The following is a 20,494-nucleotide window of genomic DNA, read 5'->3' as shown; positions in this document are numbered from 1 at the left end:
TGTAATCTACATATATCCAGAACACATAAAACACAGTAGAACTAGCATTAAGCATTATCCTTTAATTTGACCGGCAAGCGTACAATACAATTATGAACAAATATTTAACATATGCTTACAGTTACCTTCGTACAGATGACCATGCCGTTCATTGTCGATAACCTTTGTGTTCAGCTGCCAATGAGGTCGGCTGTATGCCTGTATCGATTTTTTACTCTTTTCTAGACTCCTAGGATTTGGGAAAGAAATTAACAGTTTTGGACCCTCTAAACGTTATCGTGTGTCCGAATATCACCTTCCCCACTGACAATGTTTAATCATTGTTACCAATGTTTTTAACAAAACTGACTGCAATACTGACTGTAATAGAAAATCCCTACAATGTTGTGAGAAATAGCTTCTGCAGGTGCGGTGTGTTTCACTTTGGGATAAATGGCCAATCGCTGATTGGCCAGTTACTGATGAGCCTCCAAGGATTGATCGACAGGTTACGTCACGTCAATTGGTATGCAATATAATTTTTTTATTAACACTTGCTACGTAAGTGTTAACAACTTAAGAGAAAAACATGTCTGATCACTTCTGCATCTGCTGTGTTTGTAACTGGAGAAAGAACAACTGGGATCTAATATATATATATGTGTATATATATATATATATATATATATATATATATATATATATATATATATATATATATATATATATATATATATATATATACATATATATTAATTGCAAGATATATTATATATTATGCAACATATATCCACGTGGTATATCTTATGACATTGTCAAGCAATTGTCAACCATAATGAGCCTTCTGGTGTATCACAAAATAAATTCTGGTAAACAGACACCAATGCATGTCTGCATGAATGTCTCAGTTGTGCAGTGGGCTCACAGCTGTTGTGATGAACTGAGGGCGGCTATCCAAACAGACTTCTTCAGAACCACCAGGCAAACAGCAGCATATTACTCAACAAAATACGAGCTGACTGGAACAAATGTTTATATCAGAAAATAATATCTACCCTGCCCAAAACTCCTCCCAAAGTTACAGTTTATCCATTAAGGCCAATCCTGTTCAGATCAGACACATTTATAGGAGTGTAATGCTTCTGCTCTGCAACCATGTACTTTCCTGCTCTGTTGGGTTTTGGTCCTGATGCCTGAGTGCTGCTCTCTGCTCTACTAGTGTGAGCAGAGACACCTGCACTGCTCCTGGTTACTTGGTTAGTGGTCACCTACTTTCCTGCCTATATATTCTTGCCTCCCACAGCCAGGCTCTGCCAGATTCTTGAAAGCCATTGTGTCTAAACCATTCAGCGTTTTTTTCCTGCCTGCCTGTCTGTGACCTTGCTTCGTGTTTTGGATTTCCCTGTTTGCATTGCTCCTGTCGGACTCTCCAGCTGGCCTCAGAATGCTGGACATCAACCTCCTGATCTGTCTCCTGACCAAGCCCTTTGCCTCGCCCTTTGTAACCTCTGTATGCCTCTGCCTTCGGTTTTAACCCACACCTGGATATTTGATCACCCTCTGCCTAGCCCTGTATCTATTCAGTGTGAGCTAGATTATCTGTGGTTCCTGCAACGTCTATCCCAGCACCTATTCCGAGCCTCTGGACCTACAAATCAGCTTTAGTGCAACCTTCCGAGAAGGTTAGTGGCTTTTGTTCAGTGCACAATCACTCCCACTGAGTTGTTACCGGCCACTAACCTCTCTCTCCTCCTCACAGTGGTTCAAGAGTGCGCTCCTGGCAGTTTCCCGACAGTGATCGAGAGATTTATTCTTAATTAATTTATTAAAACCACTGTTCTTGTCTGGCTGAATTATCGGGGCTCAGTCTTGGCATTCCAACGCGCTAGACATCGTATGAAAAGTAATTTTCAGCTCCAAATGAGGTTGTGTATTACATGTTTTTTTTTTATCCAGTGCAAATTTGCATTAAAACTAAATATTATTGCTGCGTTCCAGCTGCAGTCAGAACTCAGAAATTCTGACTTCTGAGTCGGAAGAATCAACTGGATGACCCCTAAAAACGGACTGCCCACTCGGAAAGTCAGACGAATTGTGGGATCCAATATGGCATCTCCTCACTTCAACAACAGTAAGCTGTGAACTGTTTGCATGTGGAAAATACAGCTTTAAATGATGTTTGTAAGAGGCTCTACACACAAAACAACAGCTTTCTTGGCCATCGCCATACTGGAATCCCAACATTTTGTTTATGTATTGTTTTGGAATCCTGACTTCTCTGACTTTTAATTGGAATGCTGTTAAGTTGAGTGTTCCACCATTCCACGTCCTCCAACAAACATGAAAATTGTCTGTTGTCTTATAAAACTGGAATTTGCAAGATTTATTGAGCAATTAGTTTATTTCTATAGCAAAATTGTTCAATCATAAAAATAATTCAGATGAAAACACAGGATTTCTTCTTGATTAGAATGAGGTCCATCCGAGAGATGATTTTCCCATTCCTGGCCTGAGGTGGTATTTGTAAAACATGTGCCAACCACAGCTATGGAATAATAATTTATTTCATGCTAGTATAAATATTTAAATATATATCACTCTCATTTCCGTTCATGTCACACTGGGAGGAGACCCCAGGAAAGAACCAGAACTTGCTGGAGGGACTATATATCCTGTCCAGCTTGGGAACTCCTTCGGATCCCTTCAAAGGAACTGGAGGAGGTCACTGGGGAGAGGGATGTCTGGGTTTCCCTCCTGGCCTACTGGACCCATGATCCCATCTCAGCAAAGCGGAAAACAATGGATGGGTGGATGAATCAATGGATGGATGGATGGATGGATGGATGGATGGATGGATTGATGGATGGATGGATGGATGGAAGGATGGATGGATTGAAGGATGGGTGGGTGGGTGGGCTGATGGATGTGGATTTTTTTTTGCTAACAGTAGATTTGCATGGAACAATTACACCCTGGAAAAGAATTGTGAGCAGTTCTTTTTATTGCTTTGCAATTCTGCCACCAATGGCTGTGAGCACAAAAATCACACCTCAGAGCAGGACAAAATCCATTATCTTTTGACCAAGACCTTGAGACAGACTAACAAAGCTTTTAATTATTTTGTGTTCAACGTTTTAGTCCACATTGCTTTATTGAAGTATCATGTCCTGACAGTTTGGTGATATAATCTTTACTGTATTTTTTTTTTGCATCATTGTTTCTTTTCACCTTTTTAATTTGTGAATAAAAAGTTTGCTTGTCACCTCAAAAAGGTATCAGCCTTAAATGGGGGACATGTGAAAAAGGCAGCAGAGTTGGAAAATAGGTTCCCCTCTTTGTTTTCAAAGCTCACATTTTAGAGTTGAAGAAAAAAATGCTTTAAAGTAATGTTTTAACTTCTACTCAGCAGCTCACTGTACATCTCACTTTATCATAAAAGTAAGATGATGGAAGTTAATGAGATTTATTCAAAAATGCACTCATGTGTTTGTTACAAGTGGTATTTACATTGTAACTTTACTATCAAACTGCACAATTCCTTGGAAACCCGGGTCTTTGCTCTAATCTATAAATGACGTTCTTCCATGAATATTTCTCACAAGCTGTTCCTCCATGTTTGAGATGCATCACGAGAGATACGCATATATGATCATATCAACCGCATCTTCCCGGACCAGCTGAAATCCTCAAGTGAAGTGCATCAAAGCACTTGAAAAGAAATGACATTGTTGCAGGGATGGTGCCTGACAGCTCATCAATAGAAAGTGGGGTGAGGGGTGAGGGATGCAAGGGAGGCAAAACACTAGCAGAAGGCAATAAGATTCTGCAAATGACAAGAACGCTAGTGCTGGAGTCCCCAGCAGATGGAGAAGAAAACAAACCTGGCTGCTACATTTCCTGGTTGCTAAGCACCACCTGGAGGTAATGAATGTGCCGCTGGTCTAAGAGGCATGGGAGACGACAGGGGAGAGTCATGTTAGTCTTTTCAGAAACACTAGAGGATGCCGCTTTGCTGTCTGTCCTTGATGTGGCCCGTGGACATGTCCATGAATATTTATATAAGCAAACACACTTATACAACGATGACCAAAACAAGATGGCAATGAAAAAGAAATGTCTGGTTTTTAACCTTTAGAAAAGTGGCCTGATACATTGACAAAAGATCAAAACTGCCCGAGATTTGGATCTGCTGGAGGTGAAGGCAATTTTATCCTCTTGTGCTGTATCAGTCATACAATAGTGTGTGTAGATTGTATACCCCGCTGTAATACTTTGAATTGGATTCTTTTGTCTAAGGAAAGGTCATTTTTCTGCGGCTGAATCTACAGCAGCCTAAAGGTAGAGATCTCTAAAGAAAGATGACTCACCACACAGCCGGTGGAATCGAGCTTTCGGTCGGATATACAGCGGAAGTTGCGGCTGCAGCCACCGTTGTCTTTGGTGCAATCTCTTACGGGTCCAAACGAATCCAGGAGAACCTCCAAAGAGTCAAACGAAGAACTGATCATCAACTCCTCTCTGCAGAACAAAGCAGAGGACATGAATTTTATGTGCAGTGCTGTGATTAGTTGTTGAGCCTGTTACGTGTTGCACATGAAAGTACACTAAAAAATGTTTACACGTTTTCCAATAGGTTCTGATATTCATGCCTTCATACTTTCATTTTAAAAAGCAAAATCTTCTTGCTTGAGAATGAACTGAAAATCAATGTGGACTTTTAATAAAGACCTTGATTCTGGTCGCTTTAGATACAAACTTACAGTGCCTTGCAAAACAATCCATACCCCGTTTTGTCACATATCTACAAACTTCAGGAATTTTTATGAGGATTTTCTGTGATAGACCAACACTCATGGATCAGTGCTTTCTATTTCTATTGTACTAATTTAAAAAGTAAAACAGTGGCTTGCTTTTGTATTCATTCTCCCCAAAATCAGTACATTGTAGAAGCAGTTTAGCTACTGTTACTGGCACAAGACGTTTTGGGATATAGATTCACCATTACATGTTATTTTTTCAGCCTTTTTTCTTCTTCTTGGTTATTAGGCTGGAAACTATGATCTTTATAAAGACTACTCACTGAAAGTACTGAAATGACTTAACTGGTCACAACTGCAAGTTTGTAATTGGGCTCCAAAAATGTTTAGTTGGAGCAAGGGGCCAAAATGGATCTTTTGAAAATAAATGTTGCTGACTCCTGATTTAGCTGAACGGTCATGTTTCAGTAGTTTTGCAGTTGTGTCACACTCTTTCCTTTAGGAGATCGAACTGTGTTTTGTGGGGTGTTCAAAGTTTGTGATTTTGTACTATAATCTAATCTGCTGTAATTTATGAAAAAATATTATCCCTGATCTGTCTTGTGTATTCTAAGTTTCTGATGCTGTTTAGCCACTTAAATTGTCTCAAGTTAGTGGCTTTAACTTGAAGAATAATGCAAAAAAGTTTGGAGAGGTGCAATTATTGTTGCCAGGGACTGTACATACACAGGTGCCACATGAGCTGTACAAGTGAACTTCAGAAATGAGAAGAAAAACAGTTTTAAAACCTTGTTCAATTTCAGTTGTATTGATATCATTACAATCTTTAATTAACATTACCAATAATTAGCTGTAGTTAGTAGATAAGTTTGCAAAATGAATAATTTATGAAATTTTACTTTAGGGCAAATGTGATCGGGTCCAACCTAAATCTACAACCAAGTTGATTAAACAAAATTATCACTAAGAAAGACTGACATTAGTAAGAAGAACCATTTCTCTCTATGAGCCATACAAATAACCAGGTAATATTAACTAAAATCTGTTATAAAGAATGGATTTTATGTTTCAGCGTTAATTCACACATTTTCCCTCAGTGTCTGAACACTGCTGTCAAATACATGAATTTTACTTTTATTATTAACAAAGATATAGAACTTTAGATAGTTTCTTAATCATTTAGAGAACCTCATAAATGAGTTAAAGTAACTTTTCAACATTTTACCCTGGAAAATGTTCTGCAAAACCAGCTTTGTAAAATTGTAATATGACAAGTAGATGATATTTGAGATAAAACAAAATGTAATCGTCACTTTAACCTTGCTGTGAGCTGTAATTCAATATCAATTTTATCGTTTTCACCAAAAGCTAATTACAAGGTAGAGTGGACTTTAGTTTCTTCACAGTAAGTAAATCACAGAAATTTAAATGTAGGTAATAACCGTCATCTGCAGCAAAAACAAAGCCACGGAATGGCTTCCCTTTTAAACTGTAATTGATGATGTCATTTCAGAAAAAAAAAAAAACATATATAAATCATTGTTTAATTAAAAATTGTTTAATTAAAAAATTAAATTAAGTTTTCATTTCTCCCACATCAAAATAAGGCCAAGATAAAAATGAGAAACTGATCATTTGTTTATAAGGGAGCTCATTTATGAAATCAACAAGGAATCCCATACAGTTTTATACAGCGTTCTAAAGATTTTGCCATTTTGTCACACTTAAATGTTTGAGTTTATCAAACAATTTTTAATATCAGACAAAGATAATGGGTAAATACAACATGATGTTTTTACATGACGATTTCATTTGTAACGTAACAACAGCTACCCAAACTAACCTTACTCTATGTGAAAAAGTATCTGCCCCTTAAGTCTAATCATTGGTTGGGTCAGCCTTGATGGAAACAAGTACTATCAAGCATTTGGAATAAATGCCATATTGCCTGCTCTACTTTGCAGAATTACTTTTATTCACCCACTTTAGATGGATATTAAACATGCATAGCCTATTCAAGGTAATGCCGAAGAATTTTAATTGGATTTTAGTCCAAACTGACTCTACACCCTCTAAGTTTTCCAGAGGTATTTTTTGCTGGGACTTTGGATCATTATATTGCTGCATATTTCCAGAGTCCTTGAGCTTAAAATCACAAACCGATGGCCATGAAGTCTTCTTCAAGTCTTTTGTGGTAGAGGTTCAATCAACTATAATAGGCCAGTTGCCCAGATCCTAAAGAAGTAACAAAACCCCTAGCAATCGGCCATAATGACTTACTGCAAGTGAGATGTTCATGTTCTCAAATAAGCCATTGGTTTTAAGACATACACCTTCCAAAAAGTATCACTTTGTTATGTCAGTCAACACATTACTTTAAAGGTATGAGGATCATAATGTTTTTTGGAAGTGTAAGAATGGCCTTAGTCAGCACTGGTTTTAACCTTAGAACAATTGGCCCAGTCTTGTTCCAGTTGTGGAATAACAAACATTGACTTCATCTAAGGCAAGTTAGGTCTGAAGTGCTTTAGAAGTTGTTTTGAGTTCTTTTGTGGCCTCTTGGATGAGTTGTTAAGAAAGCTCTTGGAGTGATTTTGGTAGAACAGCTACTCCTGGGAAGGTTCACAATTTTTTGACATTTTTTTTGACAAGTTTTGACATTTGTGTGTGAGGATTGTCACTGTGGTTTGTGGTTTGGAGTCCCAGAACCTTAGACATTACTGGAACTCTTTCCAGAAAGGTAGATATCAGTCACTTTATCATCTGTTCTTGAACCTTTAATAATAATGTATTTGCTTACAAGAACTTTTAACCTACTCTGTGTTATCAGACAGGTTCTGTTTAAGTGACTTTCCTTATTTTAAGTCTGGTATAATCAGGCATGAGGGTGAATAGGTAAACCGAACCAGAACACGTGGTTAATCACAGCTAGTTTGTGTGTTTGTGTTCATACAGGTTTACATTGGTTTGGGAAGAACAAATAAAATTGTCAGTTGAAAAATGCTTTTTGTTTTTGCGGAGGTCTGTAACATCGTAAATATATTTCATAGTACTGTATTTATCCTACTTCATAAAATAGCTATATGGTTTAGTGATATAACAATATCAAATGAAGTAATAATTAGAATAAAGAATAAAATATGTACAAAAACAGGCAGTTTAGAGGAACCAATATTTAGCAAGTTCTGCCCAAAACATTGGTGTCGTGTTATTTCTTTGGCTTAACCCACAGCTGATAGTCATAAACACATTTTCTTCACACAGTTGATTTTCTGATTTGGGAAGACGTTAAAACTGTTTTGTAAATGCAGTACTTGAAAAATGACTCAAGGCAATACAACAATGTCAAAAACAGTGTTAAGAATCCCACAAGCATTTTTTTTTTTTTACTTTTCCCAAATCACTTGAACTTCTATGACACCAGCTAATCAACGGAAAAAGATCCACGTTTGTTGCCATTTATCTCTGCCAGGAAGCAACAAAGTTACAAATGACAATCAAACACATGGGAACGTAGCGCAGAAGCAGAGTAAATCAGCATGTTTCAAGAAGGTGTTAACAGCGTTTTTGTGAAGCCCCTGAGGGAGAGCTAAGAAGAGCATTCATTAGATCACAGATCAGAAGGAGATGAGCTATTTACACACTGTCTAGCTGAACGCTGCCAAATGAAAACGAAATGTTAAAAAAGCAAGATGAAAGTATGTTATTTCCCAACTGAGTGTTTAAAAATCTTGATATCAGAAATATTTAGAAGAGGGATTGTTAGACAATGGAAAAAATGCAAGCGGGATAAAATAGGAAAGAACATACTGATAAACTTTTATGTTTCCTCACTTTCTGAATTATGTCAAACTGTAAGCCTTGTGTTGTTTTAAAACATTGGCAGGAAGATATAAGAAACAAAATCATGTAAAAAAAAAAAAAAAAAACAACCTAGGATAAAATGTGATATACAGTGTGCAGCATAAATGTTAACAAAATAAACAATGGAGAGTAAAAAATAAAAATGGCATCTATAAATGTTGATAAATGTCATACAGCAACTTCATGTCCACCTACTAAATAACTATAACTCGTCCTAAAGTATTTTATGTCTGTACACTCCATTCAAAATGTCCCACAGTAAAAAAGGTGTAAGGAATATAATAATAACAAAAATATTAATAAGTATAACTGTCAATTATACATACATTTACATAAATGAAGACTACAAAGGTTAAATATGAAATGTGTTTGATGTACATCAGTTTTGAACCATACATTTCCCTGATGGTCGCAGGAATTTATTGGGTCTTATGCAAAAAAAAATAAAAGTCATAACTGAAAGCACAGGAGCAAAAGAAAGAATATTGGAAAGGCTGCATTATGCAGTTTAAAGAGACATAGCTTCAGGCAAATTTTCCCAGTTCCAGCACCTCCTTATCATCAAGTCTGGTTAGACTGGACTGCTGACAGAGCAGCAGGAATGAAGCAATACTGGGTTGCACTGCTTAACATTTTTTAGATGAGCTGTATTTTGTTCATATTTACACTGTCTACTTAATTGGGACTCCCTAAGAGAACATATGCTATATTTCAGTGATAGCTTAATTGTAATATAATTACAAATACTGAACAATTCTTTGTGATGAAGCCTTTTAGTAACTTGGAACTTGACCTGCAACTTGCGGCTTATTTTTATCCCCTATATTATTTATAGGAAGAGTTCCCCTATCTTATATCTTATCAGCGACTGCCAAATCTCCACACACCTTTATTAGCTCAGTTGTTATCAGGTCACAAAAACAATCTAAGATACCCCCCCTTGCTAACCACACAGTTCACTTTACTTTGTGCTTAGCAAGTGCATATTTAATTACACATATTTTTCCTTAATATTTCATCATGGAAGCCAGATTATGACAGCAGGAAATGGAATGCTGGTCTACCCTCGCCTGTCCTGGTGGGGGGTCCATGTAGCGAGGGCCTCCTGTTGTTTTTTTGGGCTTGGTTCAGTTTAGCCCCAGCAGGCACAACAACTAATTGTTGGCGCCCTCCCTTTATTGTCAGCTTGATCCGACCTGACCGATGACCATCTTGTCACAAGCTAAAAGCTGTTTCCGTGAGAGAGCAATAAAACCAGAATGGTGTTAAAAACAAACAAACAAAACAAAACAAAACTTTCTCTGTTTGTCCTTTTGGGCTTTTAATATCTGCCATGGGACATGCTTGATTTAAAAAGTTAGTGACCGTTTGAAAATCAGAGTTAAAAGATCTATTTTTTTTCTAGCTCCGTATTATTACAATTCTGTTCCTAGAGAGTCACTGTTCTACAGCTTTTATATTATATAGTATTACTAATGTTGAATATTGAAGACATTTTAAAGAAAGGCCCATTCTGTAAAGCTTTTCTTGTTATTTTAAATTATAGTAGAAACATCTTTTACAGTGACTGGTCTTTCACACAAGGGCGATGACATGTCCTCTTCTCTTGAAAAAATAAAAATCTGTGCTGGCCATATTTTTGTTCATCCTCGACTCTGCAGACTTCTTAATCAACTCCCCGGGATGCCTTCTTCAGACATTCTCAAATGACTCTGCCATAGCTGGCTTCATCACAGGTAAGGATGACTCAGAGTACAGAGAGTGGACAGGACTTTGTGGCCTGGTTCCAGCGAAACCATCTCCTGATCATCATGGGAAAAAACAAAGAGCTGGTTTTGGACTTCCACAGGCATGGACTCACTACAACAACAGTGGTAAACATCCAGGAAACTGACATTGAGTTAGTTGACTCTATTAAGTACCTGGGTGCTGTCCTGAACAAACATTACTTGATTCACTGATGCTCTTTATAGGAGTCAGAGCAGACTCTACTCGCTAAGAAGACTGAGATCTTTTGGAGTGCAGGGGACGCTCCCACAGACTTTTTATGACTCTCTGGTGGCATCAACCATCTTTCATGGTGTAGTTTCTTGGAGCAGCGTATCTACAACTGAGAGGAAGCGGTTAGATAAGCTATTCAGGAAGCCCAGCTCTGCCATAGAATGCCCCCTCGACCCAATGCAGGTGGCAGGGGACTGAAGAACACTAGCAAAAAGAACATCACTGTTTGACAATGTCTCATACCCTATGCATAAAGCTTTTATGGAGCTGCCACTTTCTAGTCACACAAAGGAGTGTTCTTACAGATCCTTCCTCTCTGTAGCTGTTAGACTTTATAACCATCACTGCTCCCAACAAATTCAACACGTTCACATCCCTGCTGTAGTTTTTCAGTTTTGTTAATTCTTATCAATAGTGTTTAGGTACTTTCATATATAAATATAGACATGCTTTGTGTACATTTCTTAAAATCACCCTCCTCAGTTCCAAACTTATTTATTACTTTGAGATTTCTATTGCTAACAGCCATACATTTTTTTCTTATGTCGTATATTTGCTCTGTGCTGCTGGTACACCTGGATTTCCTCACTAATGGACAATAAAGGATCTTTATATTCTATCTTTCTTTTCTCTCTGTATAACGAAGCCTTTTCTTGTTTATATTTCACTGGTTACACTTTGAGACGCAACTTTGTGAATTGCTACAAAGTCAGTGAGTTCAGCTTAATGAGACAAGGCCAATGACCCCAAGACTATACAGAGAGAAATCATTGTGTCTGAAAATAGTTCCGACTCAGTGAGTGACATATTTATTCAAATAAACCTTCGCCCTTTTCCCCAGTAATGTGCAGGTCTTCTTTTTAATAGAGCAGTTCATAATGTACCTACTCAGTTAAAAAAAGAAGGGCAGTTAATATATATATATATATATATATATATATATATATATATATATATATATATATATATATATATATATTTATTTTGCTTTTTAATTTGCATGCCAACACACCCGTTCACTATTGAAATATCTACACGGTGTACAACATTATCAGTTAGCTATAAATGTACCATCCACTAGCTGTCAGTCAAAACATGTACTATGTAAATCAAAAAAGGAGACAAGAGCAGTCTTTCTTATAGTTCAACGAACATTGTAATATCTATCCACACTCAGCCTCAGTTTTTTTTTGTAAGTCAAAATATATATATATATATATATCATAATTTGTCATGTAGATCTTAGAAAATCAGATTATATTAATCATTCGATTTCATAGGATAATACAGAAGGACGGACCCAAAAATGACAGGGATAAGTTAAATGACCACTGAGCTAAAAGTTAAGAACATTTTAAGCACAGTAGGACACCCTGTCGCAAAGCTCAAATCTTCGGCAACTGGTTGAGTTTAATGCCTCGTAATGGCCTTCACAGTCACCAGCTGGGATGGGGTCGAGTGGGAGATTCACATCATAGATTTGTACCACAAATCTGCAGCAGCTATTTTATGCTATCATGTTAATATGAACCAAAATCTCGGATAAATCTCTGTGATGCCTTGTTGAAAAATTTAGCATCTCTAAAGATAAAAGGAGATTATGCCAGGTGCAAGCAAGGTGTACCTAATAAAGTGGCCAGCTGAGGCAGCTGCTGATAAAAATAAGCTCTGTGTGTGTGTGTGTGTGTGTGTGTGTGTGTGTGTGTGTGTGTGTGTGTGTGTGTGTGTGTGTGTGTGTGTGTGTGTGCATGAACTCATGGATGCAGAGATCAGTTCCCTGAGGAGAGTCTTTAAGTAACCAATTAGAGACCAGCATGAAATCACATGGAAGCCAAAAGGTTACAAAGACACATGGGCAGTGATTTGTCCAGTGCTCCTCAGCATTGAAAGTTTAAAATTAGGGGACAATAAACTGAAAATGAAATGGGAATGCTGAAAAATCAAATGTCAGACATTTTTTTGATGTGATAACTACTGTGTATTTTGTCATTTTTGTTTACGTTGTTTACATTTTCTTTCTGTAATTTGAAGGGGGCAGCGACCAAGTGCCCCCTATAGACATGCCGCCACCTGTGGCCGATGAGTGTCAGTTATGGTTTTCATAAAGATGCAAACAGGAGACGTATCTGTAGATACATGTTTTTTAAATAAATGTAAATGTATGTTGCAAAATACACATTTACCATGGAATCCTAAGGAACCAACTGTATAATATCTTCCTTATTGTGGTGCCTCTTTCTAACATAAATGTGAAGAACACACCAAGTGTCCCATATTATAGTATACTGCAAAGTAGTTTAGAGATAAGAATGGATTTGTCTTAATAAAACTGCAATAAAAAAAAGAAAATATAGACCAGCATAGAGGATCAGATTCAGCTCAATGGGAAAAAAAATGTGAGTTAATGATTAACAAAGTTGTTACAGGACTATATTTGCTATACTTACTAGAATTATACAATGAGCACTGATTTTGAACCAATATGAAAAAAAAACAGAGGCTGGTCAATCCTATAATAGTTATGATAATCATGACCACTGAACACCCTGTTAAATCCTTCCACAGCCATGGGGAAGAAATGTAAGACAAAGCAAGTTTATTTGTATAGCACATTTCAGTAAAAAGACAATTCAAAGTGCTGCACATTACAACTCAATAGTAGCAGTAGGTCTAGATACATTGAACAACAAACTTAATATAATGAAGTTTTAATTGTACATGAACATTGAAAGGCAAATTTTAACAAACAGGTTTTTAACCTTGATTTAAAAGATCCCAGGGTTTCAGCATGTTTACAGTCTTCTGGGAGTTTGGTCTTGAGATGCCTTTCAGGTCTGAGTCCATCACTACACCCAGATTCATGACCTAATCAGCGGTTCCTAGCCGAAGCAGCTGACGCAGTTTTCTAACTCTTGATCGCTCCTCTACTGGTCATAAAACTACTTTAGTTTTGTTTTTATTCAACTGTAAAACATTTTTCACACATCCATGCATTGATTTCTTCGAAGCATTTACTCAGCACTGAATAGGTTCATAATCACCTGGTGACATGGTGAATTAGACCTGTGTGTCGTTTGTAGTTGTTCTTATGTTGTTCTTTATGATCTGAGCTAGAGTGAACTTCTAGATATTGAATAGGAGAGAACCTCTGTCTCACACTGTAAACTGGGACAGAAAAGTTATAATATTATCTATTTTCATTTAACGTCTAACTTGAAATATGTACACATTCTCCTGTTACCCCCCGACACTAGGATGATGTGTGATTTGGCCCTTGGGTCCAACACAGAAGTGGAGAAGAGCATAAATGTAGAAAGCGTTATCGACTCAAGCTTGTTTTTTAAAGCAACTGATTAAAGATTGTTGGCTACATTGCTTTCCTGTTCTGAAGATTTTTTGGGGACCAAGTTAACCACCCACTGGTGGAAAAGCAAAGTGGCTAAATAATTATGTGCCTTCTTTGATGTCAGCTGCGTCCAATTTAACACTGTAGCTTTGTTTGCGCTCAGTCACCGCTCTCTTTGCAGTCTAGACACACATGCAGTCATTGCATGCAGAGCAGATCGCCTTCGAATATATGAACCATTTAACAATCAAAAAGCTGCTTCTGGCTTCAACTCACCAGCCAATTCTTTGTTTTACTTTCATATTTTTCTACTGCTTCTTCATAATTGATTTTGTGTACGAACTCAGAATTTTATTACCCTGTGAATCATGACCATTAAGACATCTTCATCAACCACACTGCAACGATTACAACTCACAGAAACAATAGTTAATAAAAAAAAAAACAAGTGCAGATGGAGTTAGAATACCGAGCAGTGTAAGTCCCCTTGAAAGGATTGCTGTCAAAGTTGACATTTACTTCATGCAACATGGCATATAAGATGATAAAATATACCATCATTTAAAGCAGGCAAATTTCTTTGTTACACTTGGGTACAATTATGTAAGCAAACATTTTGTAGAAGTGTAATGAGCAACACGATCCTACCACCTAATGAAATGCTCATTCCTTTAGCTGAAGCTTCTTTTGACTCCCACCCAAAAGCTATACTTATAAGAAGTGTCATCTTTAAATGTCTCTCACCTTACGTCTACCGCATCCTCCATTACTGTCATGTCAGTCTTGCATTTGGCTGACGGGTTGATGGCGAGCTCAGCGGGAGGGATGACAAAGCTCTTGCTCAGAGGAAGCCACATTCCTTCTCCCAGGGTGTATGTAAATCTGCAAGAATGCAAGAGTAGTTACAGAAGTGGGCTTTTCAAAAGTGGAAAGAATGACACCAAGGTAAAGCTTAAGGTAGGGTTACTTGCTCATGTTATTGACAACATGAGTTCATACAGTTTAAAGCTACTATTGTCTTGTGGAAACTTCAAGTCAGAAATAAATTGGGGATCTGTTTTAAAAAGCAACAATTCAGCTTTAAAAGCTTGAACATCACACAAAGGGTGTAGAGAATACGTCAAAGATTAGGCAGAACCTTAAGGCAATAGGCACGCTTTTATGATGATGTTTAAATCTTGGGATGGTGTTATAAATGGAAAAATCAAACAAAATCAAATATGACAGCAAAAACAAAGCTTGAGATCTACTGCTACGCTAAGGAATCCCAAACCGCAAAATTTAATTAGCAATAAGCTTTAGGTTAAGGATATGCCTGATGGCAGCCAAAGGCCACAGGTAGTGTATATCCCCTTTCAGATCATACTTTTTTTTTAGATCTACATGTAGAAAGTTCATGATGCAGAAAGGAGGGGTCTAAGTCAACATATTTGACCTCATTTTACAAGCAGTATATGATTAGTCATTTTTATTAATACAAAATGTGGCGACATTTTTAAATACAGAATTCGAAAAAATAAAAACATTGTTTTTCAACAGACTTAATTGACCCTTTGTGGGTTTTTGACTATTCAGCCATTGTCGCTGCCAACTTACCTCAATCCTAAAAAAATAACCAACCACTAAAACCTTAGAATTTAAACTAAAGCCTTATAATTTAAAATAATACTTTTCAAAGTTAATTTAATTTTCTCCAAAAAATAATTCATATGCATTACAAATGTTTGACTAACATAAAGATATCTTATGTTGTCTTAGAAAGCAACCCAGATTTAATTCTTTGTGGACCCAAAAATAACCAAAATGTTGTGTCGAAATTTTTTTGTTTTGTTTTTTAAGATGAATAACTGAATTGCATTTATGATTTCTAGTTAAAAATGTAAGTCGGTTTGTTGTTATTTAATTTCCCTTTAAGCTAAATTATAATGTTTGCATAAAATCATTCTTTACAAGAGGTAACACTGTGTTTATGGACGCAATGCATACTAAATGTGGATCCATGGTAAAACGGGCCAGTAAGAGTTTCCCCCGAGACAACAAACAGCAATGAATCTGTAAACAACAGATGCCTGGAACAAAGGCTTTAAAGCATTTTTTATTTGTGCGAAAATGAATATCATCAACCTCTAAAGTCATTGCAGATGAAATGTAATGCTGCAAACTTTAAGTTAAACAGTGCACGCTGATTAACATGAAATGCTTTATTAGCCCTGATGAATAATGCATGCATACTTAAGAAAAGGCGATAGTTTTTTTTTTCTTTATAAAAGGTTGAATAACCATTTTTATGCATAAAAAACACATTTCAAAAATTTTAAATTGGTCAATTTATATTTGATAAAATGCAAGCTTAGCATATGAAAAGGGCAGTGAAATCAGTGGATTGTGAGCACTACCACTCACTGCAAGACCAGAGTGATTAAACCACTACAGAAACAGAACATTCAATTATACGAAGCTAATTAATCATCTTGTTTCAAAGTTACCATTTTAAGTGGATCAAAGAACAGCTGTTTTTCAATTTAAATAAGACTTAATTGGAGGAGTTTGTTATTTCCACATTATTTCTCAGGAAGCAGTTGCCACATCTTATTTCACCTGCTCCTGTGGGACCACGTTCAGCAGTGGTGTTGAGAATCCCTGTGATGCGGAATGACGTTCAAGGGTGACCACAGGATAGGTTAGCTAGCGCTTAACAAGCCCTGCTTTATAATGGACAACTTGGGACTTGTGCACTGCTATACAACTTATTTGCTTCGCTCTAACAGAAACTGGAGGGGAAAAAACACTAAGAGTCCTCATGAGGAAACAGTTGTTGCGAGGAAAACATGTTTGCAGTCCTTAGAGGAACTCCCTGAAGTTATTACTGAGTGGAGGGCAAATTGCGTGTTTGAATGCTTACTCTCAGCATTTATCTTCACTATTTGTACCACTTCATAATATTTCATGTAATAATAATCTTGGTAAATGATAATAGTTGCTTAAGCAAACAAGCATTTGGATGCAGAGCTCATGAAAAGCTGGCTTCAAGCATAGATAAAGCGCTGAATTGCTAGATAAAAAGAGCTAAAGACTAAAATTGGTTAAATTAGGATGGATAGCTGGTTGAGAACACACTGAGGACAAAACTTTAGAACCTTCAGCTTTGCAGTAAAGGGCCAATTTGAGAGAACATGCCAACAGGGAAGGCAATCTTTTAAAGTCTTTTATTAAGCTTTAGGCCATCCTCTTCCATCTATTCCTGCCAAAAAGTGCTAACAGTCAGAGTGGTCCTAATGAGCTAGAAAAGGTAGCCCTCTCTTGCAATGCAAGCTCTGTAACAGAAAAGAAGGTTCTGTTGTTTTTATTGCTGCTTTGTCAGGAAGGATTAATGTGATAAATACAATAGCACAGCTACTGGGAAGCTCCTCATTCCATGACTGTAAACACAAAAACCTATGAACAGTGTTAGTGCAGACAACACATATATTAACGTTCTAATTCCACCAAATTATTATTTTTGTTCTTTCTTGCATTTTAGCAAGGCTGATAACCTGTCTAGGGTGTACCCTGCCTCTTGCTCAAAGATCTCTGGAGATAGGTACCAGTGCCCTCTGTAGTTGTAATGCTGGACAAGATGGTAGGATAGTTACTTGAGATTTGTTGTTTTAACTTAAACACAATAAATAGATATTTAAGTATCTACAAATATGTAGAGCCACAGCTATAGCCAAAGCAGATAATTACTGTTCAAGAAATCAGACAATGAACAGGACTTTAAACCTGTCTCATTTCTAAATATCGAACATTATCCAATCAAGTCAATGAGTAACAGCACACATTATGTGCATGGCCCCAGCTAACTTATCATGCTTTGACCTGGATTCCACTGTCATTAATAAGTAAGATGGGAAAAAAAAACCAAAGGTTGATCATAAATTAGAGACTTGTGGTCAACATCATTTACTGTACATCATTGTGAAGCTGAAAGTGTGGGGAGCGTGTTTTTGTGATTTAACACAAAAAGTAGTCTGAATAATGAAAACAAGCTAAAAGCTTCCTGTAAAAGCAAACAATAGCTAAAATTACAATCCGAAAGCTCCAGTTCATTTTCGCAAGGTCAGCGTACCAGCATACTTTTTGCTTTTTATCTTTGGGAAATACACACCCAAAATAATGTCTGACATCTTCATGTATCTTAGTGGGTATCCAAGTATGCAAACACTTGCATGTATAGTACCTTGCAAAAGTAACTATCCCCTTGGTGAATACCTTTGCAATGCTGTGCAATCTAAGTGTCAAACACCTTTTCTGAAAGGTCCGTGAAGCTACAACACCACTAAGCAAGAGGCATCACAACATGTAGACCAGGGAGCTCTCCAAACAAGTCCAATACAAGTCAGGGTGGGTTTACAAAAATATCCAAATCTTTGATGTTCCGCCGGAGCACTATCAAGCTCATCATCTTCAGACGGAAAGCACCTGGTACCACAGAAAACCTGCCAAGAGAGGGCTGACCTCCAGAACTCACAGACCCCAAATGAGTTGCAGCGCACCACAGCAGAGACGAAAAGATATGTCCATAGGACCACCATAAGCTGTCATAGAGCTGTATGGAAGAGTGGCCATATAAAAGCCATTACCTGGTGTTGAAAATAAGACGGCACATTTTGAGCTTGGAAAAGAAGCATTTGGACAACTACCCAAATGTATGAAGGTAGGGGCTCTGGTCAGATGATACTAAAATCGAACTGTTCAGCCACCAAGGAAAACACTATGTCGGGCAGAAACAGTGAAACATGGTGGTGGCAGCATCATGCTGTGATGGTCTGAGTGGAGGGAAAGATGGATGGTGCTAAATACAGGGATCTACTTGAGCAGAACCTGTGTTAGTCTGCCTGGGATTTCAGACTGGGATGGAGGTTCACCTTCCAGCAGGACAACGACCTGCAGCATACTGCTAAAACAACAATTGATTGGTTTAAGGAGAAACAATTAAATGGATTGGAATGGCCTATTGAATTGGACTGAAGTCTGTTATTTCGCCGTCGCCTCACAAAGATAATACATCTTCAAAGTTTTAGGTATGTTCTGCAAAATAAATTGTGCAAAGTGTCAAAGAATCCATTTTAATTTATGGTTGTGAGGTAACAAAACATGAAACATGAAAAGTTAAAGTGTAAACTATACTTTTGGATCCCAGATATGAGATTGCTTTAAGTTTCGACACACAAGGCAACATGAAGTTTTTGCCTTGATGTTTCAACAGGAACAATGTTTAAGCTTCCCCATCAGGTTGGTTGAAAACAGAGTTAAGAGTAACGGCGTTATTCTTTCAGTAACGGAGTAATCCAATCACTTTTCTCATTTCAGGAACGCCATTACTTAGAATTTGATGCAGTGTGTTACTACAACTTGATAAGTTAGAGCGACTTTGCGTAAGAGCACACTTTCTACTCCATGAGATTTTTATTTTTTTTATTGTAGAGAGAAAGTGGTGGATGGGTAGGGGGGAGCAACATAGAGGCATACGTGACGGGTGGGTGTTCACCATGCATTGCGTACACAGTAGAGCAACAGCAAGAGACACACACTGCAATGCAGACGAGCCTTGAAAATTCTAAGAAGCTGAAAGCATGGGCACTACTTTATGTTCACTCATTTCAGAGGCAAAAAGGTGCATGTGCAGGATGGATAGATAAATAAATGAATAGAGAAACAGTCACAGTATTTCAGTACATGTTATTTGATGATGGTACCATTGAATGTATAATGTAGTTAGAGTGAAGTAAGTGTTGTGAAGTTCTTCTTACCTGAAAATGCGATCAGAGGGCTGTTCTCCCATGACAAGATCAAAACCACGCTGGAAGATGGTGTAAGGCCAGGGACTTGCCGAACGGAAAAAAATAGATCAGAGACAAAGACAACAAAGAGAGGAGAGAGTAAAACTGATTATTAGAATCAAAGCGGGAGAAGTGCTAATTTTTTTTTTTTGAATACCCATCCTCCTAATCCAAACTTTCCACAATCTCAAGACACATTTCTATGTCTATCTTGGCAATATTCCTGCCTTCCGCAGCTTCACAATTCACAAGCAGTAATACAGTGTGCTATGTGTAAATAAGCAGGCTGTAAATGTGTTTTGCTGGAGCTGACATAAAATGTGACTTTGCCTCATATCTATTTACCAGGGGAGTGGATAAGAGACGATGACAGGATGAAACAGAACAAGGGAGACGCACAGCAAAAGACAGATACAGATGTAGATGGAAGCAGAAAAAGCTGGGGAAAAAAATATGAAGGGACAAGCGGTGAGAGTGAGAAAAACATTGTGGGAATGAGACAGATGCCAAGAGGCAGAAGTGAGAGAGGGAGAATGATAGAGATTAATGGGGAGTGGCAGCTCTGGGACTTAACAGTCTACAAAGAGAAAGCGCAAAAGAGGGAAGTGACAGGGGCCCGATGTCGTTTGGAGAAAACTCCTTCACCACTGTAAGCAAAAAGAACATCAGTAAGAAGGGGGGAGCGGTTTCCATGCCATGGGCTACGATCATTAAACATTTAAGTC

At 37.5% G+C, this 20,494-nt stretch overlaps 1 protein-coding gene across 1 annotated transcript in view; it reads right to left on the bottom strand.

Annotated features, from left to right (window-relative positions):
* Positions 1–20,494, bottom strand: part of LOC105915569 (astrotactin-1-like) — a gene marked incomplete at its 3' end in the record, with an annotated part of 126,542 nt that overhangs the window by 19,646 nt on the left and 86,402 nt on the right. Inside the window, 3 exon segments of the mRNA XM_036130142.1 lie at positions 4,347–4,497; positions 14,692–14,829; positions 19,740–19,814. Of these exon segments, the coding sequence (XP_035986035.1) occupies positions 4,347–4,497; positions 14,692–14,829; positions 19,740–19,814 (364 nt within the window).

This window comes from Fundulus heteroclitus, unplaced genomic scaffold (assembly GCF_011125445.2).
Source record: "Fundulus heteroclitus isolate FHET01 unplaced genomic scaffold, MU-UCD_Fhet_4.1 scaffold_281, whole genome shotgun sequence".
In the NCBI taxonomy this organism is placed as follows: Eukaryota; Metazoa; Chordata; class Actinopteri; order Cyprinodontiformes; family Fundulidae; genus Fundulus; species Fundulus heteroclitus.
This window is presented reverse-complemented; position numbering and strand designations above follow the sequence as displayed.